Genomic DNA, 24,978 nt, shown 5'->3' on the forward strand with positions numbered 1-24,978 from the left:
CTCTCAAACATAAAAAAAAAAAAAAAAAAAGACTCACATTAATACTTAACCTTGGAAAAGTTAGCTTATGGCATATATAGGTCTTTTTCGTTTTAAATAAAAATGGAAAGGAAGAGGTATTTTTGGATATTATAGAAACTATACTTTTTTTGTAATACTTGGAAGATTATATAATATATTAACGTCTCTATTTACAAGTTAAGGGCAGAGCACTATATACCCTAGAGTGAAAGCCAAGGAGCTTCTGTCTGCTTTACAATTGATTGAATTAACAGGGAGAAATTTTTATTCTGGCTTTATTTGAATAATGGAACTGTTGAGTCATCAATGCCTATGAGGAGTCTTTTTTTTTTTTTTTTTTTGAGTGTGGAGTGATCATCATCGATGTTGTACCATCCAGAACACCTTCAACAGTGGAAATAAAGCCAAAGTGGGTTGCTCTTGTGATTGAGTCACACAGGCCTCTGGTCACATTTCTTTTTTTTTCTTGCCTATACGTGTTTCTAACAGTTATGGTTACTGATTACATTGTTTATACCAGATGCTAAGTGAGGAAGGGGAATAACAAAAGGCACATGGACTGACTGAAATGAGGAGTGACACTCTGCAGTCTGATACCAAAGAAAAAAAATGACCAGAAGTAGTCATTTCAAAAATGAGAGCCAGCAATTCCACTGGAATTGAAAATTCTGTTTTCAATTCCAATGAAAATGTATGTCCACACAAAATCTTGTGCACACATGTTCACAGGAGCATATTTCATAGCAGCCATAATGTGGAATGGGCTCAAATGTTCATCAAGCGAAGAACAAATAGACAAATGTGGTATATCCATACAATGGGATATTATTTGGCAATAAAAAAGAGTGAAGTACTGAAACAACATATGGATGAATCTTGAAAACGGTTACACTGGGTGAAAGAAGCCACAGACAGAGGCCACACATCACATGATTCCATTCCATTTGTATGAAATGTCAGAATAGGAGATCCACACAGACAGAAAGTTGATAAGTGATTGCCAGGAGCTGGAGCAAAGGAGAAATGGGAATGACTGCTGATGGGCTTGGAATTTCTTTTTGAGATGATGAAAATTTTCTAAAATTGATTGTGTGATTGTGGTGATAATGGTGAAACTTGGTGAATTTTCTAAAAGTCATTGACAGGGGCGCCTGGGTGGCGCAGTCGGTTAGGCGTCCGACTTCAGCCAGGTCACGATCTCGCGGTCTGTGAGTTCGAGCCCCGCGTCGGGCTCTGGGCTGATGGCTCAGAGCCTGGAGCCTGTTTCCGATTCTGTGTCTCCCTCTCTCTCTGCCCCTCCCCCATTCATGCTCTGTCTCTCTCTGTCCCAAAAATAAATAAACGTTGAAAAAAAAAAATTTAAAAGTCATTGACATGTGTACTCTAATTGGGTGAGTTGTGTGGTATATGAATTATATCTCCATAAATCTGTGAAAAAAGTATAGCAGATTAAGTTAATTAATTTTTGTTAATGGGAGTGGTTCTATATACCATACGCTTGGGGCAATCTTCTTAGAGTACAGAACCGTAATCATTGATGCCGAAGATAGTAGTCATGAAACTGTGAGTTATAAGGGCAATTATTATAATTTATGTCCCGTAGGCTCTGTTTTTAGAATTCTGTCAACTATCACAGATTTGTGGTTAACACTAACATTCATGTTTAAGTTCTTCGTGATCTTAGGCGGACTTGTTTTTTGTATGTTTCACGTAGGTGAAGTTATTGCCTTGTCTTTTAATGGAGAATGAGGATTAGTTGAAAATTAGATTGTTTTTTTATTGTAATTAAAAAGCCTAGGTAAGGGGCGCCTGGGTGGCGCAGTCGGTTAAGCGTCCGACTTCAGCCAGGCCACGATCTCACAGTCCGTGAGTTCGAGCCCCGCGTCAGGCTCTGGGCTGATGGCTCGGAGCCTGGAGCCTGTTTCTGATTCTGTGTCTCCCTCTCTCTCTGCCCCTCCCCCGTTCATGCTCTGTCTCTCTCTGTCCCAAAAATAAATAAAAAAAAACGTTGAAAAAAAAATTAAAAAAAAAAAAGCCTAGGTAAAATAATTTGAAAAAATATATTTAAAGAAATTATTGCATCTAACCTACAATGTTTCTTATGTGGCTTCCAAACCTAAGAATTAGTAGTCATTCAACTAAATATGGAATGTAAGAGCTGATCCAGGTTGATCTTAAGAAATACAATACATTAAATGGAATTTAATGAGTTTACTTGCCTAATAGATACTGGTCAAGCGAAAAAGAAAACTTAGGGTTATGACATAGATTTTTCTCTCTGGTAACACAGCATCTGGTATAGCTCAATTCTGTGAAAAATATTTGTATTAGGAAATCACTAGAGAGTATGAACCACTGAAAATGGCTTAAAAAAGTATGGTAGGAAATCTGGATGACAGGTTTGAGGGTTATATGATAATTTAGTTGATTTTTCCCCATTTAAAGAATGAGATTAAAAACACAGCTGTATTTTGTTCCCTGCTGTTGACATACAGGTAAAGAAAAATTATGGGGATAGTGTCAGGGACATGATTCTAGACATAAAGCATTTTCCCTGCCCCAACACCTCCCTTCACCCTTCATGACCTGTTTAATAACGTTGTTCCTCGTTTTGAAATGTGTCATTTATCTTGGGTGTATTGGAACTGAACAAGAAAACTAAAGGAAGAGGGAGAGAGAGAGGGAAGCTAGAGAACAAAATATAAGAATAATACAATCAGACATGAAGGATAAAAACCAGTTCATGTCTGAATCTGAGAAAAATTACAATGGAAAAAAAGCACTAAATGGTTGAATGCAGATGAAGAGTGCGTAAAGGCAGGAGTTAGGAATGAATCTTGGGAATCCGGCCATAACGGACTATAGGGGGAAACCTGTTCATTGGTGATGAGGAGTTTTAAATTGTTAATGTTGTAATTTCATTTGTAGGAAGGATGCCAACCAAATACTGTAAAGTTGTGGCCAGAGAAACAAAGTCTGAATTGACTTACTTAGCTAAGCCTATACTTAGCAAACAGTATTTGTTCTCCAGACACCACCAAAGTGTAATTAAAATTTGAAATGATTAAAATGGGTTTACTGTCATGATGAGATTTAAATTTTTTAAACACTCATTAATTAAGGTTTTCCTCTACTTTGTTGCTCTACATTTTTTTTTTAAAGGTAAAATATGTGCTGTACATTTTTTTTCTTAGGTAAAATATGCAGACTCCCTTGATTCTTGGAAATCTGTATCCTCTTAAACATGACTAAATGTATTTAGTGATATTTGTCTTTATCAGGTGATTGTGAACTTCAAATAATGAATAATTCACACTTCTTTTATTACCAGGAACCTTTTGAGGACGGCTTTGCCAATGGGGAAGAAAGTACTCCAACCAGAGATGCTGTGGTCACGTATGCTGCGGAAAGTAAAGGAGTTGTGAAGTTTGGCTGGATCAAGGGTGTATTAGTACGTACCTATAGACTTAATTTTAGAGTTACAACATTTCTTTTTATTAGAAAATCTTCCTAATATTCTTATCATTTCTCAAGAGAGCTTGTCTGTTACAGAAGACCATATTAATAACATGTACCTCTTTTTCTTGTATTAAATTCAGTAAAGGAAACAGGATATATGTATTAATGGAATCATACTATAGTTGATTTCCTCTAAATTATATTCTGTTACCTCTTATAAATCTCACATATTGTCATTTGTCAGAAATTAAGTATGAAATGATGAAATTGTTGGAAGCATCAGAATCAAGAAAGCTGAACAGGCAATAGAGCTGATAGATTCCTGCTTCCTTTTCTGCTATGCCATTATTTTCTCGAAGAGAAACGTATAAAAGTTAATGAGGAACAAAATAAAGGAGAAATTGTTTTCTTAAGTGTTGAGGTCACTTCACTAGATAGGTTTGAGTGACTTAGTTTCAGATTTGCTTCTGTTTTTCTGTGTTCACATAGGCTCTAAGGAATTGACTAGAGTAGACAGGTAAACTAAAAGGCCCTGCCATTTAGACTTTGGGGGTACTTAAGAGTTGTGTTGACATTTAGAAAAGAAGTCGAGGAGAAGTCCCACTTCTAGGAGTACTTTCATCACTTTTAATGAACAGAGTAAATGTGAAGCTCCAGGTAGTGCTCTTTGCCTATTCTTAAATGTTCATATTTTAGAAGACTATGTTCTATGTGTAAGCATAATAAATAAAAGTAAAAATAAATACAGGAAGCTCTGTCAAATAGTTGAGAGTTTTAAAAGATGTGTGAGGAGCACCTCGCTGGCTCAATCAAAGGAGTGTGCAGTTCTTGATCTTGGGGTGGTGAGTTTGAGCCCCACACTGGGTGTAGAGATTACTTAAAAATAAATATACTTTAAAAAATAAAACGTGTGAACAATTGTCATTTTGTGTTGACAGATATTTTGTAATACCTGAATCTTCTGAAGGAATCAGGAAATAAGTCTGTTGATAAAGAACAAGCAAAAATTAAACCTAGTTGCTTTGATAAATGGGAACAGGAACTACTTTCTTAGGGTTGAAGTCTTAAAATACCCTTTTACCTTGTTCAGTTGCTTTTGCTGCTGTGTGTGTGTTATATTATCCTTAAATTAGCTTACATTTTAGCTCTCAGTAAATTCTTTTAAAAATAATATAAAGAAAAGGATAAGAGATTTAAAGTGATTTTCTATAGTTCTAAATGTATGTTATCCTCCTTTTGGCTAGTTTAACATTTACTGATGTACTATGTTTGATCACTTTGCTTCATCTGTAACTTGGCTTCTTTTCTTTTCTAGGTACGTTGTATGTTGAACATTTGGGGTGTGATGCTCTTCATTAGGTTGTCGTGGATTGTGGGTCAAGCTGGAATAGGTAAGCGAAGTTCCATACTGCTTGATTCACTTGAGAATGAGTAAGCAGAGTAGCTGTGTGCTCATCTAGCCTGGGAACCTCCTAAAATTCAAACAATTAGAAATTATTGTACGCTGTTTTTTCTTTGTATCAGATTGTTGTCTTAATGTTCCTTTTTTTATAATTTTGGTTTGGTTTTTCTAAAATGGGGTAAAAATAAGGTAATTCTTCACTATAACGTAAATTAGGTTTATTAACCTTTTCTAGATATAGCAAGTTGAAATAAGTATTTCTCAGCCTCTTTTCTTTTCCCCTCAAGGTCTGTCGGTTGTTGTAATTATAATGGCCACTGTTGTGACAACTATCACAGGATTGTCTACATCAGCAATAGCTACTAATGGATTTGTCCGAGGAGGTAAATTCAGTCTTCTCACATCATTGTTACGAGATTACTGTTACTAATAAAGTGAGGTTTAAATTTTTAAATTATTTTTTACCTTTCAAAAAGCAACATAGGTCTGTAGAGGTGAGAAATGATACTGAGCACTTTCAAACTAGTATATTTAAATATAAAATTTTATTTCAGCCTATACAAAAACATGTATGTGTCCAGTTACTTAGGATGCTCAATGTATTTTGTAGCAAGAATGGAGCTTCTAACCGATTTCTTCTCAGTTGGGTTGCCCCTTATTGCCTCCTCCCAGATTTCAGCCCTTAGATGAGTGGCATGCATCCAGTATTTGTTTAGTATTCTATAGGTGTAATCTCATTCTTCCCATTTAGGGGAACTTTGACAGAGTTCTTTTCCCATGACCTGACAGCTGGTATATTACGCCCAGAACTCGGAATCCACACTATCAAGTCTTGGTCTCTTCTTTGGGTTCCCTGAGGCCTCTTTCGTTGGAGTCCACAAGATCTGCCTTGTGAGATTTTACCTCGCCCCCGCCCCCCTCCTGCCAAGGGAGAGAACCCAGGAGATCAGGGGAATGGCTTTGGGACCTCTTGGAAGAAGAAGAGAAGAATTCCATTTTCCAAATCAGAACCCGTCATTTAGCTGGAATGAGGAGATCCCTAGAGAAAGGGGAGAACATGGACTTTAGCATCTCCTGTAAAGTTGTCAGAGTGGATCGACTGGCAAGAGGATCAACCTGTACCATCTGCCTCACCTATTTTACAGATCAGTTTGACATTATGTATACACAATTTCTGTTTTATCTGCATCAGCTATTTAGAGAACTACATTGAGCCTTTCATTCTTCCTCATCGTCTTCCTATTTCTTACTTACCAGAATATCCAAATCACTGTGGCCCTGGGGGGAAGCTAGTAGCAATATGATTATGGCCGTGCTGAGCATGCATGACTGTTGGCTGAAGTTTTATGTGTACATGAGTCTACACTGAGCCATATCGTGGTGTAAGGTATGGATTTGTCCAAAAGTGTTTCGTCAGGCTACAGTGAGACTTTCTTATTGGCTTCTTGCGTACTGGGTGCCCCATGCTTCTTTTATTTCCGCTACTTCCATTCTGGGCAATAGAAGTGAAAGGAGAAACGAATGCGGTGTTAGGTACTTGTGGGGACCAGCAAGTCACCAAAGAACTTGTCCCTATCTTCAGGCTTTCCAGTCTAGGTTGTAAGCCTCAATGGGGGCACTGGGGCATGAAGCCGTTAGCAGCATGAATCCCACAGACTGTTATTCTCCATGTGAACACAGACTTAGGGGAAGCATAGATTCTCCTACATCATGACTGAAAAGCCATTTCATCTTTTGATACTGCCAGTAGTTTTTATATATATCCATGAGTACACGTACTTTAGAGACTTTGACCACAAACTTTGAAACTTTGCTAGAAGGCATTCAATTTTCACTTGTTGGTGACTTTGGAAATTTGGCTGATTGTTGACAGAATATAAAAAAGTTGTTTCATCACCTGCAGTGAAAGTTTCGTGGAGTTTTTTTTTTCAATGACTGTAAGCCCCTTCTGTCACCTCTATCTGCTTCATGGACTTGGACAGCCATAATGGGATTTATTTATGTTCCACAAAGTAGATTCAAGTCTAACTCTGGCGAGAATATATTGCATCCTATAGTCATGATTCTAAATTGAATATATTGTGATTCACACGTTTTATTCCAAAAGTCCCTGTCGCTTACTTCTTTGCATAAAAATTCCCTGTAACAAATGACCAGCCCAGTAGCAGTGAGCACCCCTAGTGCCTATGTTGTGTATTTTTCATTCAGAGGAACCAGGGGACCTTAGAGAAACAATTGATTTCCAGATCTGGGCAGGAAATGTACTACAAGAGCCTAGACATCTTTTCACATTGGAAAGTAGAGAGGTAACAAAGGTGCTTGGTTTCAGGTCAAAAGGACCCAGGAGCCAACTTGAAGAAGCTAACACTGACCTAAGTTTGGATAATTTGAACAGCAGTACTACTACTAATAACTGTTTTGAATGAAGATATAATATATGATAAAATCCTTAGGTTCACAGACACCACAAAAAAAGATCTTTTCATTTTTTTTTACCTTTGAAGAATGCTAGGGAACTAACTTATTAGCAAAATTGATAAATAAATATAAAGAATCTCCTGTTGAATCAAGCTTTCTTGAATGAAAGTGTCCTTACCTAAACTCAGTGTAAGCAAGAAATTGATGAGATTTCTTCTCTGATAATTATTCTATGTGATAAGCGAAGAAGGAAAGAAAATTAAAATGTTCCAACTTTGTAAGCCCTTTACTCAATAAAAGTATCTGAACGATTGTTTTCTGAGAAATTGAATCTGAACTATGTCATTGCCTGTAGCTCCAGGAAGCATTTTATATAATATGCAAGGGAGACAGGAACTTAGTAAATGACACTATAGGATGACTAGATCAAATTCCAGACTGGGAATGTCTCTGGAACAAGAATCCCACCCCCCCCCCCCTTTTTCAAGTAATGTGTACACCCAACATGGGGCTCAAACTCACAACGCTGAGATCAAGAGTCACACATTCCACTGACTGAGCCAGTCAGGCACCCAGGAATCCTTATCTGACATAGTTTTCTAAGGAGAAAAAGAGGGAGAGAGTTAGGGTTTAAAACTCATGTATAGGTGTGAGTTTGTTTGCCATTTGTAACTGTAAACTACTTTGTCTTTTAGTGGGTTGGGACCAAGAGTGCCAAGTTTGGATCTCCTCTAGCCCCATCACTGAGGATTGATTTTCACTTCCTCTCTTAAAAGGGCTACATAGGGAAGAGAGGAATGGAGCTAGAAGTGTCCATAGGGTCAGGGTGCTGAAGGCTTAGATATTTAGATATCTAATGGAGAAATGGAAGGGTATCATGGGAATAGTGATGTTTTGAGGCCCATCTCAATTTTCTATGATTGATTATTAAGGGAATTAACAAGGAAATATTTTACTGAAAAGTTGTGGTTGCTCTCTATAGTGGTTTTAATTTGGAGAGACTCCTTTTGAACTTGCCTAGTTATCTTATTAATATAAAGAACTACTTGAGGTAGTGTTCAACAGTTTATCTTGATTCTTAACTTATACATTGATTTATATTTTATTAATATTGAATAATATTTTATTCTTGGTTTCTAGGGTATGTTTCCAGCTGTGTGGCAGTATGTGAAATGTATACTTTTCCTATGTGCTTTTTGCCATAGGAGAGGTTTAAGTTTACCAAGTAACCTTAACATTGGCTTTAACAGTGCATTTTGGAGATTAAACAGATACCAATTTAGAAAAGTGTAGTTTTTTTAAATATGAAATAACTGCTAACTTATAAACAAATATAATGTCCAGTTATGAAGTCTAGGATAAAAATAATATAACAACGTTCAGGGTTTCTTTAAAAAAAAAAAAAGTCAGAACTTAAAAAATATAAGATGCTTAGTTTTGGGCTTGATTAGATTTTAGTAATGATGTTTGGATAATCATTACAACTACTAGCAGGTGAGAGCATCATCCCCTCAGTTCTCTCCCTGCACAGAATAAGAGGAGCAGTGCTGAGTAACTTTGGCACATCTTTACCTTCATCTCTGGCATAGTCCTTAGCCCAACAGACACATACATTGTACAGATAGTCAGGAGCCCAGAGCTCTTTACTGTGCCACAAATCCTGTCCGTGTTGAGACCTGGGTTTTACAGAATTGACCTGTGTCATGTTCAACGAGTTCCGCAACCCAGATGGTGCTGGCCAGCGGCTGCTTTCACTGAGATATGCATTTTCTACATGTCACAGGCCAAAGTTCTTCCATCCACAAATAATTAGTCTGTGAATATGAACTCATTTATGACATAGAGGACAAGCAGAGGCAGCCTTTTATAACATGAAAGTGTAAATACTAGTTGTTCATTGTATTGTGTTATATGACCTGAGGGTTAAGTTGAAAACAGAGATTAGTGCAGTTTCAGATAAAAATTCAGGTTACACCAAATTCAGAGGAGTAGTTCTGAACATGTAAAATCAACATAAATGACCAAGGTGAAATTTTATATTACTTGTATTTCAGTCACTCAACAGGTAATTGTTGAGCTCTTGGTGACAGGCACTGGGTTTGTAACCATCACTGTCAGACAAGATCCTATTTTCTTGGAGCTGTGTTCAGATAATAGTGGCAATTATTTTTTGAAACATAACTGCTGGGCATGATAACATGCTTTTGACCTACATTATCAGATTTAATGCATCATAGTTGTTAGTTCCATGTATAATTTGTACGGATGAAGAGAGCGAAAATGAAACACACTAATTTTTTCAACAAATTTAAATGTTATGCAGGTTTTACTGATGAATCTTTAAGTTTCTGCAGTATGTCAGGATTGTCTTTATATACTTCTGTTTCATTTTGCTGAAATAATTGAAGACCTCCTCATTCTGTATATAGGTAAAACTAAATATTGGAAGTAATCCTAACATTTTTCACATGGATTCTAAGTGACAGAAAGTGCTTTCTGTATTAGTAAAATCAGATTATCATTGATTGTGCAATTTTTTGTTTAGTCTATTATGTAACTATTCATTCCTTTCATCACCAAGCAATGAGTTGTAACTTAGAAATAAGCTCCATAGTTCTTTCCTTTTATTGCTAATTTCTTTCAAATTACAGCTTTCCAGATCAGTGAAATGTTTGAAGAAGCTGTAAAAAGCAGTTCTGTAACAGTTGTATTATGAGGTTTTATTAGACTTCAACATAACATTGTGTTTTCAGTTTAGTAAAAACATGACTTAACAAACCACAAGTGGCTCAAATGTGAATCTGGCAAGTAGTTGTAAATAATTTTTCATTTGGGTTTTCTCTTTGACTTACTTAGTGGCATTTCAATTTTGTCAGTCGTTAATGATTAAAAATACTTGAATGTCATTCTGAAATTGTCTACTGCAGAATTAGGGCTCTATGTCTTGACTCTTCAAGTTTAATATTTAAAGTGATCAGTTGCAGTGGTAATATAGCACTCAGTCCTAGTCAGAAGATTCCGTGTTGGTTCACACATCTTTCTCTACTTGACTGAATAATGACAACAGAATACAGCAAATTTGACCAGTGTTAACAGGCACACAAAGTATTGTGTATTGGTAAACCAGGGTATTAGAATGTATTTCCTAGAACAGTAACCAAAATGGATATTGGATCCTTTTGGGTCCATTATTGCCCCATTGTATTCTCAAAATCGTTCCTCAGAATGTTAACACAAGGTGGCTTTGGATAAACTGATTTGTCAGTATACAGAAGTAGGTGGTTTATTGCTGTAAAATTCTGGTGTATTTTCTAAACATATTAGATGAATTTTGAACAGTAAATGTTAAATAGTTTACTTTCTCATTCGTAAGTTTATGACTTTTTCGTTATTTTGACCTTTTGATTTGTCTCTTCCTCAGTACATCAACAAAACCTTTATTTAATGAAATTTCCACAGATACAGTAGAGTATATAGATGATTCATATTATATATAGTGATCATTTCATCCACAGTAAACAAAGGATGTTTGGTCACAAACTTCATTTTCATCTGTTCGGTGGCTAACAGCTTTCTGGAGATTTTTATTAGTTAGAAATTTTGAACCTTTTTTTTTTTTTTTTTTTTTTTGAGTGTACTTGACCCACAATGTTACATAGTTCTAGACACACAACTTAGTGATTTGACAAGTTGTTACATTATAATATTTTCACAGGGGTAACTACCATCTGTGTCATTACATCGCTATTACAATATATTGAGTATTGTGCTGTGCCTTTTATTCCCATTCTGACTTATTCCTTCCATAATCGGAAGCTTGTATCTTCCTCTCCTCTTCACCCACTCTGCCCAATTCCCCATCTGCCTTCCCTCTGGCAACCATCAGTTTGTTACCAGTATTTATAGGTCTGAATTCTGCTTTTTGTTTGTTTATTCATCTGGAGTTTAAGTAGGGTTTTTTTTTTTTGGTTGTTTTTTTTTTTTTTTTTTTTTGGTTATTTTAGATTCCACTTAGGAGTGTAATCATGGTTTTTTGTCTTTGTCAGTGTGACTTAGATCACATAGCGTAATCCTGCCTAGGTCCATGTATGTTGTCTCAAATGACACAATCTCATTCTTATTTATGGCTGTGTAATGTTCCATTATGTATACATACCACATTCTCCTTGTCCATTCGTCTATTGATGGCCAGTTAGGTTCCTTCAATATTAATTCAATGTAATTCCTGTCAAAATCTAATGGCATTTTTCACAGAAATGGGAAAAATTATCATGGAACCATAAAAGACCCTGAAGAGTCCAACAGTCCTGAGAGAGAAAAAAGCTGGAGACATCACATTTCCAGATTTCAAGCTATATTTCAAAGCTGTAGTAATCAAAATGGTATTGTAGCAACATAAAAAGGTACATAGACCTGTGGAATAGAATTGAGAGCCCAGAAATAAACTTATGCGTATAGAGTCATGTAGTATTTGACAAGGGAGCTAAGAATACTCATTGCAAAAACAGTAGGCTCTTAAATGGGAACTGGATATTCACATGCAAAAGAAATTGGAACTGTATCTTAAATCACTCATAAAAACTAACTCAAAATGGATTTAGGACTTAAATTTAAGACCTAAAACCATGAAATTCCTAGAAGAAAGTATAGGGAAAAAGCCCCTTAACATTTGTCTTGCTAGTGATGTTTTGGATACAACAGGAAAAGCACGAGAACAAAAGCAAAAATCAACAAAATGACAAAAGCAAACATCAAACAAAAAGCAACAACTTCTGAACTGCATAAGAAACAATCAGCAAAATGAAAAGACAACCTACAGGATGGGAGAAAATATTTGCAAATCATGTATCTGATAAGGGGTTAATATCCAAAATAGAGAACTTACATAGTTCAATAGCAACAAACCAAACAATCTGATTTTAAAATGGGCAAGGCGCCCCAGTGGCTCATTGGTTAAGTGTCTGACTTTGGCTCAGGTCATGATCTTGCAGTTTGTGGTTTGAGCCCTGTGTAGGGCTCTGTGCTGACAGCTCAGAACCTGGGTTCTGTGTCTCCCTCTCTTTCTGACCCTCCCCCGCTCACTCTGTCTCTCCCAAAAATACATAAACATTAAAAAAATAATAAAAACTAAAAATGGGCAAAGTACCTGAATAGATGTTTCTCCAAAGAAGACAACAAGTTCATGAAAAGGAGCTCAACATCACTAATAATCAGGGAAATGCAAATCAAAACCACAATGAATTATCACCTCACACCTGTTAGAATGGTTATTTTCAAAAAGATAAGAGACCGTAACTGCTGGTGAGGATGTAGAGAAAAGGGAACCTATTGCACCGTTGGCAGTGAAAATTGGTATGGCCACTGTGGAAAGCAGGATGGAGGTTCCTCAAAAAATAGAACTACCATATCATCCAGCAGTCCCACTTCCTTGATATTTATTCAGAGGAAGTGAAATTACTATTTGTTAGAGATGTTGCCATTCTTGTGTTCATTGCAGCATTATTCACAATAGCTAAGCCTTGGGAACAACCTAAGTGTTCATCAGTGAATGAATGCATGAAAAAAACAACACACATTCTCACACACACAACGGAGTATTATCTAGCCTTAAAAGGAGACGTTGCCATTTGCAACAACATAGATGAACCTTGAGGGCACTGTGCCAAGTGAAATAAGTTAGAAAAAGCAAATACTATATAATCTCACTCATATGTGGAATCTAAAAAAGCCAAACTCCTAGAAACAGATTGTAGAAAAGTTGCTACCAGGGGTTGATGAGCAAAGGAAGTGATGAGGAAGTTGGTCAGACTTAAAGTTACAAGCAGAGTAAGTTCTGAGGATCTAACATACAACATGCAGACTATAATTAGTATTGTATATTCGAAAGTTCCTGAGAGTAGATCTTAAATGTTCTTACCATAAAACAGCACAAATGGAAATTCTGTGGGGTAAAGAATATATTAACCTTATGCTGGTAAACATTTTGCAATATGTATGTGTATCAGCACGTTACATTATGTGTCTTTTTAATGGTTTATTTTTTTGGAGAGAGTGTGAGCAGGGGAAGGGAGAGGGAGGGAATCTGCAGCACACACTGCACTATCTGCACAGAGCCTGACGTGGGCTCGATCCCACACACAACCTGTGAGATCATGACCTGAGCTGAAATCAAGACCGCGATGCTTAACTGACTGAGCCACCCAGGTGCCTCCATCACGCTGTGTATCTTATACAATGTTATATGTTAGTTATATCTCAGTAAATCTGGAAAATAATTAATTGACCCTACATGTGTCGGTCTGTTTCTGGACTCTCTCTTGGTACATTGTCTGCAGATTTGCCCTTAATCTAACACCATACTATCTTGGTACTGTGGTTTATAGTAATGCCTGAAGTTGGGTATTATAGCTCCTTCTACTTTGCCCTTTTTCAAAATTGTCTTGGCTATTCTAGTTCTCTTGCCTTTCCATATATATTTTAGAATTATCTTGTCAGTTTTTGAGAACTGTCTTGCTGGAATTTAGATGAACTTGGGTTCAGTATAGAGATCAGCTTGGGGAGAATTAACAACTGTTAGGGCTCTCATTTCATAAATATGCTTTATCTCTCTCTAGTTCTTAAAGTTTTAGTACACAGATTTTGAGGATATTTTTTAGTATTTCCTGGTTTTTGTGCTATTGTAAGATATAGTTTCTTACTGTTTCTTGCTGGTATATGGAAATATGATGGATTTCTGTATATTTACCTTGTAATACTTTTGTAGTTGGGGTGTCCAGAGAAACAGAACCAATAAGGTGTGTTTGTGTCTGTGTGTGTCTAGAAAGACGTATTTGAAGGACTTGATTCACGTAGTAATGGAGGCTGGGAAATCTAAGACCTGCAGGGTAGGTCAGCAGTCTGGAGACCCAGAGACAAGGTGTTCTCAGTTGATGTCTGAAAGCTGTCTCCTGCAGAACTCCCTCTTGCTACGGAGAGGTTTGTTTTTGTTCCATTCAGGCCTTCAGCTGATGGAATGAGACCCACCCACGTTATGGTGGGCAAACTGCTTTACTTACATTCCACCAATTAAATGTAAATCTCCTCTAAAAACACCCTCACACAGGGCTGCCTGGTAGCTCAGTTCGTTAAGCATCTCACTCTTGGTTTGGCTTAGGTCGTGATCTCACAGTTGGTGAGGTCAAGCCCCGTATCTGGCTCCATGTTGACTGACTGGATCCTGCTTGGGATTCTCTCCCCCTCTCTGCCCCTCCCCGGCTCACACTCTCTTTCTGTCTCAAAATAAATAAACTTTAAAAACAATAATGAAATAAAAATACCCTCACAGAAACATTCAGAATATAATGTTTGATCTCATGTCTGGGCACCAGGGCTAGGCAAGTTGATACATAAAATTAACCCATCACAGTGTCACCTTGTTAAATTAGCTTTTATTTTAACTGAGTCCATTACCCTTCAAATTTTATATGGGATTGTTTTTCTACCTCATAGTTGAATTAGTTTGTATTTTACATCGAGTTACTTTGAAGCTCCTCTTTGAAAGCAGTTCATTTTGATAGAAAACTTGGGTCAAAATTTGATTTTGTTCAGTCTTACTCGTACCTGAGGCACTGAGGATGATCATTTGTTGACTGATATTTTAACATCATTTTGGACAATAAGATTTCTTGTGCAACTTTTATCCAAGGAAGAGCACTAGTTACAACAAAAGAAAGTGTAATAGTTCAGAAGAAATTAACTGGACTTGGACAGGTTTGTTGGTGTTTCTAAATATTAAAATACCTTTCACATTAATGAACAACATTTAGTCCCTGCTAACAGGTAAAAAGAGTCATGCAGTGCTAAACTGAGCCATGTGTAGTTTTTATTTTCTTAGAGTTTGAGATGTAATGACAATACAGTACTGAAGAAGTTTAGATCTTACAGCATAATGAGTGGACTTACATGGTATTGTGAATTAGTTGCCACAATAAGTTTAGTTAACATCTATCATCTTGTACAGATAGAAGGGAAAAAGAAGAAAAACATGTTATTTCCCTTGTGATGAGAACTTCTAAGAGCCATGTGTGGTTTAAGAAATGTCTGTTTTGTGCATAATTGGTAGTAAGACATCCAGAGTGCGTGTTCAAAAGATAGTTAAGTACTGCTCCTCCCTTCCTGCCTGTAGTTTTGTGGGGTTTTTTGTCTCTGTGTACTTTAGTTTTGAAGATTCTATATAATTTATGTTGAATTCATTTGTTCTGAACGTTCATAATAGTTTCATAATAGCTGTATCTGATAATTCCACTTTCTACAAAGATGGATTAGTAAATGTGGTCCTAGTCAAAAATTGCTCCTTACCATGCACATGCACACTGGTTAATTATGGGTTTTTCATTTTTGTGTTTCGTATCAGCAAAAGCTAAGGTAATCGTTGATTAATGCGTTACAACAAAAATTGGCAAGATACTTCACTGGGAAGTGAGGTGTCAAATCCAGTGACTCCTGTTTAAAAAAAGAAACAGGATAAGGTCGGTTTCTTGTAAAATGTTGGATACTTTGCAAAAACCTTTGTTACCCATTTATCATTCATGAAATTTTTTATTTCAGGTAAAAGCCGAGGAAAAGATTTTTAGTGTTTTTCCTAAGTTTAAAGTACAATTGTAATAGAGCTTTGTTTTTTTCCATGGAGTTTTAAATTAATTCTTAATAGTAATAGGCAGTCTTTTAGTGTTGATTTTACTTGTGGGACTAAATAGCAGATCACTTTGGTCTTTTCATTGCTTTACCAGTCACCTATTATACTCACTGACCTCTCTGAATCTCTGTGTACTCCTGTAAAATGAGGGGTTTGGCTTAATGACCTGTGAGTTGCCTTATAGTACTTAGATTCCGTGAGCTTACACTTCAGCAACCACAGAAGTAAATGGAAAGGAGGGAGGGTGCTAGGTGGTGATGAAAAATTTGGGTCACCAGTCTGTCCATTCATTTTGCAGGTGTTCTGTGCTCATCCTGAATTAGGGTTGGGTTCTTTGTTTTTTACAGAAAGATATATAGATGAATGTAAGTGCCTTTTAAAAACAACTTTCAAGGGGCGCCTGGGTGGCGCAGTCGGTTAAGCGTCCGACTTCAGCCAGGTCACGATCTCGCGGTCCGTGAGTTCGAGCCCCGCGTCAGGCTCTGGGCTGACAGCTCGGAGCCTGGAGCCTGTTTCCGATTCTGTGTCTCCCTCTCTCTCTGCCCCTCCCCCGTTCATGCTCTGTCTCTCTCTGTCCCAAAAATAAATAAAAACGTTGAAGAAAAAAAAAAAAATTTAAAAAACAACTTTCACACATGGTTCATCTTAAAGGTAACTTTTGACTCCTTTTGTTGTAATCAGTGAGCTGATGAACTTGCTTGGGATTCATTTAATCTTCTCTCGAAGTCTAACATGCGTGAAGATTTTTTGCTATATCATTTTGACTAGGGTATACTTTTTAAGTTTTAAAATGGTAGTTGTTGAAAGTAGATTTACAGTTTATTAGAATAATATTATTGAAGTAAAATTCACACATAGTGAAATGTAGATTTTAGGTTTACAGTTCTGTGAGTTTTGGTAAGTATATAAACCTAGCTCAATCAGAATACAAAGTATTTTTATCATACTGGAAACTTCCTTTATAATCATTCCCTCACCTCTAGCCCAGGGTGGGCTTTTATTACCTAAAAGGTACTCTTTTTGTGTCATACCTCAATATAATATTTTTAGAATTCATCCATGTCGTTCTATATGTTAGTAGTTTGCTGTAGTGTAGTATTTTACTACATACATTTTACTGTATATTACTCTGTTTTATGACTGTACATTTGTAGTAACAATAATTTGTTTATTTAGTACCTATTGTTGGACATTTGGGTTATTTTTAGTGTGAGGCTATTATGAATAAGCTTGACAAGAATATTCTTAGACAAGTCTGTGTCGATGTCTATGTTTTTATTCATGTTGGGAGATTATGAGTGGATTTGTTGATTCATGGGGTATTTATATGTCTCATTTATAAGAAATTGCCAAATAGTTTTCCAAAGTGGTTTTACCATTTTATACTACCATGAATATATGAGACTTAAGTTTTCCATGTTACTGCCAACACTTGTTATGTATTTTTAATTATAGCTATTCTTGTAGATAATTAATTATGGTAAGCATCTTTTCATGTGTTTATGACCACTTGTATATCTTCTTTTGTAATGTATTCAAATCTTTTGCCAATATTTAAATTGTGTTATCTTTTTTTATTTGTAGGAGTTTCTAAATATATTCTGAATGCAAGTGATTTGTCTAACATCTGTATTATGGGTTTCTCCCCCCCCCCCAGTTTTTGACTTGCCTCTACATTTTTATAATTTTTTTAATGCTATGTTTCAGAGTGTAGAAGTTTACTATTTTGATGAAATCCAGATTCTTGTGTTTTCATGTACAGCTTTTATCTACTGGCCTGAAATCTTTTGCTTATCCCAAGGTCTTAAAGATACTCTTCTTTGTTTTATCTAGAATCTTTATAGTAGCTTAGGTTTTGACTATTAGTAGCATCAAAGGAATTTTTTAATATTGGTGCGACAGAGGTTGTGGTTTTCTCCTCTTGCTACCCTACTGTGTACGTATCCACTTGTTCCTGCACCATTTTTTGAAACGACCTATCTTTTCTCTGTTGAATTAATTTTTGTGCCATTGTTGAAAAATTTATTGTGTTTTTGTCTAGACTATATGCTATTTCATTGATAAGTTTTGTTTCTCCTATTATGCTAGTTAGTATTGATTGCTTAGCTTTATAATTTCAGAGACTTCCAAATTTGTTTTTCTTTTTTAAGATTGTTTTGGCTCTTTTAGGTCGTTTGCATTTTTACATAAATTTTTGAATTAGGTGTTTTCTGCTAAATAGTAACAAAATAAAATAAAATAAAATCTTAGTGGGGCTTTGGGATTTCAGCCTTAAAAATATTTTGGGGGGTGCCTGGGTGGCTCGTTTGGTTAAGCATCTGACACTTGGGTTTGGCTCAAGTCATGATCTCATACTCTGTGACCTCGTTGTTTGTGACACCCAAACCTTCATCCGGCTCTGCACTGACATCACAGAGCCTGCTTGGGATTTTCTTTCTGCCCCTCTCTGTATGCCTTTCTCACTCTCTCTCTCAAAATAAACTTAAAAATCGTTAAAAAAATCTTTTTGGAGGGCACCTGGGTGGCTCAGCCGGTTAAGTGTCCGACTTCGGCTTACATCATGATCTCGCCATTTGTGAGTTCAAGCCCTGCGTCGGGCTCTGTGCTGACAGCTCAGAGCCTGGAACCTGCTTCAGATTCTGTCTCTCAATCTCTCAGCCTCTCCCCTGCTCATGCTCTGTGTCTCTCTCTCTCAATAATAAATAAACAGTAAAAAAAAATTTTTTTTTAATTTTTTTGGGAAGAATGGTTATGGTAACAGTATTGAATCTTACAGTTGATGAAAATGGTATATCCATATATTTAGATCTGTTGTTTCTGATAGCATTGTTTTGTATTTTTCTGTATAGATGTCTCGCATATACATTATTAACTTTGCCCTTACATGTTTCATGTCCTTTGTGTCAGATGGTATTTGTAAATTTTATTTTCCATTTTTTTTTGTTTCTTATATATAGAAATAAAAGACTTGTTGTATTTTAGTCCCAGTAGTCTGTGATCTGGCTAAACATAAACAGACGTATCATCAGTTAATAGACATGGCTTACACTTTGTCTTTACAATTTTTAGGATTTTTTTCTTTCTTTTGTTGAATTAGCTAGGAGTTCCACTACAGTGTTTAATTGAAGTGGTGAGAATAGATATCATTACCTTGTTCTCAGTCTTAAATGGAATGAGTGCAGTATATCACAACTAAGAAGTTGTTAGTGGGGTTTTTGAAGATGTCATTTGTCAGATTGAGGAAGTTCTATTTCTAAATTGCTGAGAATATTTGTTCATGGTTGGATATTGAATTTTGCCATGTATTTCCTACATCTTCTGAAATGGTTATATGGTTTTCTTCCATTATTCTATTACTATCACAAATTATATAGTTTTTTGAATCTCTCTTTTTTTTTTTGTTTCTTGAAAGAGTGTGAGCAGGGGAGAAGCAGAGGGAGACAGAAGGAGAATCTTAAGCAGGCTCCATACTTAGAATGGAGCCCCACATACAGCTCAATCTCATGACTGTGAGACTATGACCTGAGCCACAGTAAGGAGTTGGAGACTCAACCTATTGAGCCACCCAGGCACCCCAGAATGTGTAATTTTTAACAAAGCAAATTTAAATTGAAGATAAATATGTACTTTATGCCAATTAGTAAAATACCAGGCTGAGAGTAGTAGGTCTTTAATACTATCTTTTGATGCTAATGAAAAAAAAAAAGGAAAACAGCTTTTAAAACTGGTTTCCTCTAGGAAGCAAGAGTGGAAGTGAAAGAAACGGGGCAGAGAACATTTACATCAGGAGTAAAAGTATAAGGAGAACAGCAGCTGCTCTTTTATTTTCTATTATCCATTTGCTCTTCTTATATTCTTGGAAAAAATGCAAATCTTTTAAAAATTAACAAAACCGGTATGAAACTTTAAGGTTTACACATCTTAATTTGTAAAAGATAAAATACAGTTCTGGAATGTCAGAATTTGCCTACCTTTATTCATCATTCCTGAGGTGAATTTCCCCCTCTCGTTCCCGCATATTGAATGCACCTGAAGATACATATTTTTTCTTCTTTGTAATAGAAAGACTTGAAATCATAACTATAAAGCATATGATGGATGAATTCTTTGCTTTTACAGGTCCTGTTGGTTATGTTTCTCATTTTAAAATTTATATTGTCAACTGTTGAAACCCATGAGTCATTGTTGATTTCAGTTAACCTTTCATGGTGACTTAATTTTCTCATTTAGGAAATCAGGATAAATAATATGTAATTCATTGTTGGTATTGGCATTAAACAAAAATAGTTTAAATCAATTTTGAGAACATATGTTAAATATAGGCTTGATAGAGTATTTTAGGAATTTTCCTGTGATTAGATTATGATTTAGTCTTACACTAAGATCTTTATTTGACATAAAAAACTGTCCTTATATAAGTCCATTAGAACTTTTTAGTATTCAAAAATATTTCTGGGAGATTTTTAAGTAATTTCATCCGATTAAAAACCATAAAACCAGGAGCACCTGGGTGGCTCAGTCGGGTAAGCATACAACTTTGGCTCAGGTCATGATTTCACAGTTCACGGGTTCGAGCCCCATGTCGGGCTCTGTGCTAACAGCTCAGAGCTTGGAGCCTGCTTCAGATTCTGTGTCTCCGTCTCTCTCTACCCCTCCCCTGCTTGCTCTCTGTCTCTCTCAAAAATAAACATGAGTTAAAAAAATACATAATCAATCAATCATACATACACAATCAATACATAGGATTAGGTTGTTGTTGTTTTTTTCCCCAAGATTTCCAAGGTGGTGGAAATGATTAATTGGTAAAATAAGTAACTAAGGAAGTTTGGGGTGGATGGATTTAAAGTGTAGAATATTTTTTTTGAGAGAATTGATAGAATTAACTATAAGACCTATTATAGGTATGTCCAAAATGAAGTTTGTGTATTTAGTACTTTATTAAACTATCGGATTTTTTTTTGTATTTGTCTTCATTATACTAGAAGAATAGGAGAAATGTTCAACTATTAAAAGGCATTTCATTATATGGTCTTATGAACTAAACAGTTCATTAGTATCTAAGAGAAAATGTATATAGCTTCATGTAACTTCATTATTACTAAAACTAAGTTTGACAATTACCTAGAGGCCATAAATAAATTAGAATTTTAGAAGAATTCTTAGAACTAAGCGTTAGATTGACTCAAAATCATAATACTGGTTAATATTTAGGTTAGAAAAACACTTGATTCATGATAGTTCATTTAATGTCCTTGTTGACTATTGCATTTAGGCTGGATTTATTAAAATATAAACTGTATCTATTTAGGAGACCACCATATGCTTCTTTGCAGTTTCTTGTGAAATTTTCTTATGAAGTTTGCTTAGTCTTAATATTCACATTATCAACAAATTCCCATATTAATTTAAGTAACTGAAATAATCTCAACTGTGATTTTGAAAGTTACATTAACATTAAAAGCACTACTTAGAAAACCATCGGGAGATGATCTTGGTATCTGTGAATCTGAGCAGAAGGCTGTTGCCCGTTTTAGTCTAAGCTTTAGAAGAGAAAATAAGGATTTAAATAGCTGGATGATTTTATATTTGATACAGGCAGAATTCTCTGGATGTTGAGAACTGTTAATGAATGAAGTGGGTTGTTAAGAATTCTTTTGTTTCTTCCTGAAAATATGCTCACCCACTTGCTCGTTAATTTAACTGCTGTGCTTACGGGAGGCATGTGCTTTCTGAATTCTTGTGAAATTAAAAGGATTGTTTGACATTTAAAATCCTAACTTTACTACTTTTTTTGTTCTTTCTTTTAGGAGGAGCGTATTATTTAATATCTAGAAGTCTAGGGCCAGAATTTGGTGGCGCAATTGGCCTCATCTTCGCTTTTGCCAATGCTGTTGCAGTTGCTATGTATGTGGTTGGATTTGCAGAAACTGTGGTGGAGCTGCTTAAGGTAATTTCCCCTTTTAGACGTTGGTTTCCCAAATGTTTATTGAGGGGGTTATGTACCACTCCCCATGTTAGATGCTAGGAAAGCTGTCATGGACGCAAAATACGTCCTTCAAGAAGTTTAGTGTGGAAGATAGACAAAGAAAATAATGACGATACGATGTCACAAGTGGGTAGTTGTAGGAGACCTTGGCAACACAAAGGGTAATCACTTAACCTATGTCCAGGAAAGGGGGTAGCACAGGAGTGTAAGGAAGAGTTTTCCAGGGATGGGAGTCTAGGTGTTAGCAGGCAGGTCAGAGGAATGGGGCATCCTATGAAGGGAATAGGGAAGAAAAGGAAACAAAGGCCTGGAAGAGTATGGTTTGTTTAAAAAACAAAACAAAACAAAAACCCTGTAAATATTTCTTTATGACTAGAGCACAAAGATTTAAAACTAAAGAGAGGAAAAAAAGGGTCAAATCAGGAAAGGTATTGTTTGCTGTTAAATTGTGGTCTTAATCTTGATCAGAGTTAGGGGCTGGGATGTGATCAGATTGGTGCCTAAAGAAACCCCTGGCCCTTGAGTAGAGAATGGATCTGAGGGATCAGAGGTGGAGAGGGAGACCATTTAGAAGATTGTAGCTATCCTGGGAGAGGGATGCTGGCATACGTTCCAACAGTGACCAGTGAGGCTGGAGAAGTGTAGTGAACTGGGAAGGTTTTTTTAAATGTTGAATGAGTGGACTTGATGATTATTGGGCTTATGGGAAATTAGAGAAAGAGAAAGGATTTTCAGGTTTATATACAGATTTCTCAGTTGGTGATTCAAATGGAGGATAATGGCCTTCACTTCGAAATAGCAACACAGGGCAGTTTAATTTGGGATGTCTAATTTGAGGAACCTGAGTTACATCCCAGTAGAGCTGGCCAGGAAGTAGTTGATAATACTGCTCTGGAGTTTAGGAGAGCATTTGTTTAAAAAAGGCATTGGGATGTGTGTAGTTAAAGCAGTACAAGCGAAGTAGGATTTGGCATATTTAAATGAAAAGAACCTTGAGAGATACCTGTAGTTGTCCTTGTTAGGTTAGGCTGTAACTCTTCTTCTGCAGTGATATGCAGTACAGTAGGAAGTGTAAAATCTGAGGAGGACTGAGACTTACATTGGCATTGACCTTCTTTGTATAGGCCAAAGGGATGGAGAAAAGCAAGGGCTATAAGAAAGCAAGCAATGTAACTATTATGAATTCCTGTTTTTACATTATTTAATTTGTTAGCATGTTTTTAATGTCATTGAAATTAAACCACAAACGTTTTTACTTGTAGAGTGGAAAGAGTGTGATTTTGGCCAAAAAATGTATTCATTTCTTAGACAGTATAAAAGACCATTTTCAAAAGCATGACTTGGCTAATCACAGTGAATACAAAATATATTTCTTGAAAAAATCCTGTTGGTACTGCTTTGACATACTATGATTTTTATTTGCTTGTTACCAATTTCATTTTTGATTTATGGAATCTGTATTAAATACAGCATTATTAATTTGATCATATTTTTGATATCTTGAGATAATTGTATGATACCTCAATAGTACATAGTTATTTATTCCTTTTCCTTAGGCCTCCCTATTCATTCCATAGTCATTTATCTAACTTTTTCATGTAAGGTGTTGTCATGTCTCTGAAATGTTTCAAAAAAGAAATAGTTTACTTCAGTAACTAATATTGTTCATTACATTTATAATTCTCTTCTTCTAGGAACATTCCATACTTATGATAGATGAAATCAATGATATCCGAATTATTGGAGCCATTACAGTGGTGATCCTTCTAGGTATCTCGGTAGCTGGAATGGAGTGGGAAGCAAAAGTAAGCAATGACATCATTGGAATATCTGTACATATTTAATATGTCAACTTTTAGAACTTATTAGGGACCACTGTTAAGTGTGGTAATATACTTAGATTTTGAAGATTCCTTAAGTGGCCATTTTCAGAGAAATTTATGTATCAGGTTATCTTCTATCTGACAAGGTAAGGAATATTTGGAGATAACAGTCATTCCAGCATCCACTTAAACCCAGTACTTTGTAACTTTTGACTTCCTACCTTCCATCCCTTCCCCTAATCTTAATTTACATTCTTTAGAATCACTCTGGTCAGTACGTTAGGAGCCCAAATTGAACTCTTGGCTTTGTAATTTATTTAAAAGTTCAACTTCAAAAATTAACACAGGGGCAATAAACTTCAAACTAGTGCCCATAGAGATCAGAAAAGTTAATCTTGTTCCTTGCGATTGAACTCTCAGAAATCCCAACTACCTAAGCCAGGGGCACTGTTACTGGGAAGAATTGGTGCAGTCACATGTTAACATGTAGGCAGGGCATCTGGAATTATTTCCGTACCTTTGAGAAAATATTCCTCAGCACAACTCTATTTTCCTGACTAATGCACATCCACACAGATGCTGCTGAGGATCTCTAAGTCCTTTTAGGTTTCTTCTTGTTTCCTTTTTTAAGTCATGTAAGATCACACATCTGTGCTATATATGAGCCATGATAATGTTTACCAGATCAAAAATTAGGAAAACTGTAAAGAATAAGGGTTATTTTCTTAAATCATTAGTATAAAATTAAATCATTTACTTACACATTTAACCAGTTGACTTTACTGAAAATAATAGAATTTCATACTACCTGGGACATGATTCTCATTCAAGCAGTTTTTCTTACCACAGATGACACAGGTTTTCTGTAGTATCTGCTCCACTTTATTGGGAGGTTAAGAGTGGAGGAGGAAAGGTGAGGGTAGGGGGCAAAAGAGTAAACAGAGTCAAATGTATAAAACTGCAGTTCTAAAATAAATGTCATAGGGATGTCATGTACTGCATGGTGACTATAGTTTACTGCATATTTGAAAGTTGCTTTTTTAAGAGAGTATATCTTAAAAGTTCTCATCACAGGAAAAGACAAATTTTTAACTCTGGTCAAGGATATTAACTAGACTTATTCTGGTCATGTCACAATTTATGTATATAAATACTGAATCATTGCATGGTACCCAGGAAACTAAAACGTTGTTAC

General features: G+C 35.9%; 1 protein-coding gene across 1 annotated transcript in view; it reads left to right on the forward strand.

Moving 5' to 3' along the window:
- Positions 1-24,978, forward strand: part of SLC12A2 (solute carrier family 12 member 2) — a 109,443-nt gene that overhangs the window by 26,059 nt on the left and 58,406 nt on the right. Inside the window, exons 2-6 of the mRNA XM_047084140.1 lie at positions 3,353-3,472; positions 4,796-4,871; positions 5,170-5,265; positions 21,782-21,921; positions 23,655-23,765. Coding sequence (XP_046940096.1) covers positions 3,353-3,472; positions 4,796-4,871; positions 5,170-5,265; positions 21,782-21,921; positions 23,655-23,765 — 543 coding nt within the window. The remainder of the gene's footprint in view (positions 1-3,352; positions 3,473-4,795; positions 4,872-5,169; positions 5,266-21,781; positions 21,922-23,654; positions 23,766-24,978) is intronic.

Source organism: Lynx rufus, unplaced genomic scaffold, assembly GCF_022079265.1.
Source record: "Lynx rufus isolate CCGP_SWC_20201006 ecotype Redwood Valley unplaced genomic scaffold, mLynRuf1.p SCAF_1, whole genome shotgun sequence".
Taxonomy (NCBI): Eukaryota; Metazoa; Chordata; class Mammalia; order Carnivora; family Felidae; genus Lynx; species Lynx rufus.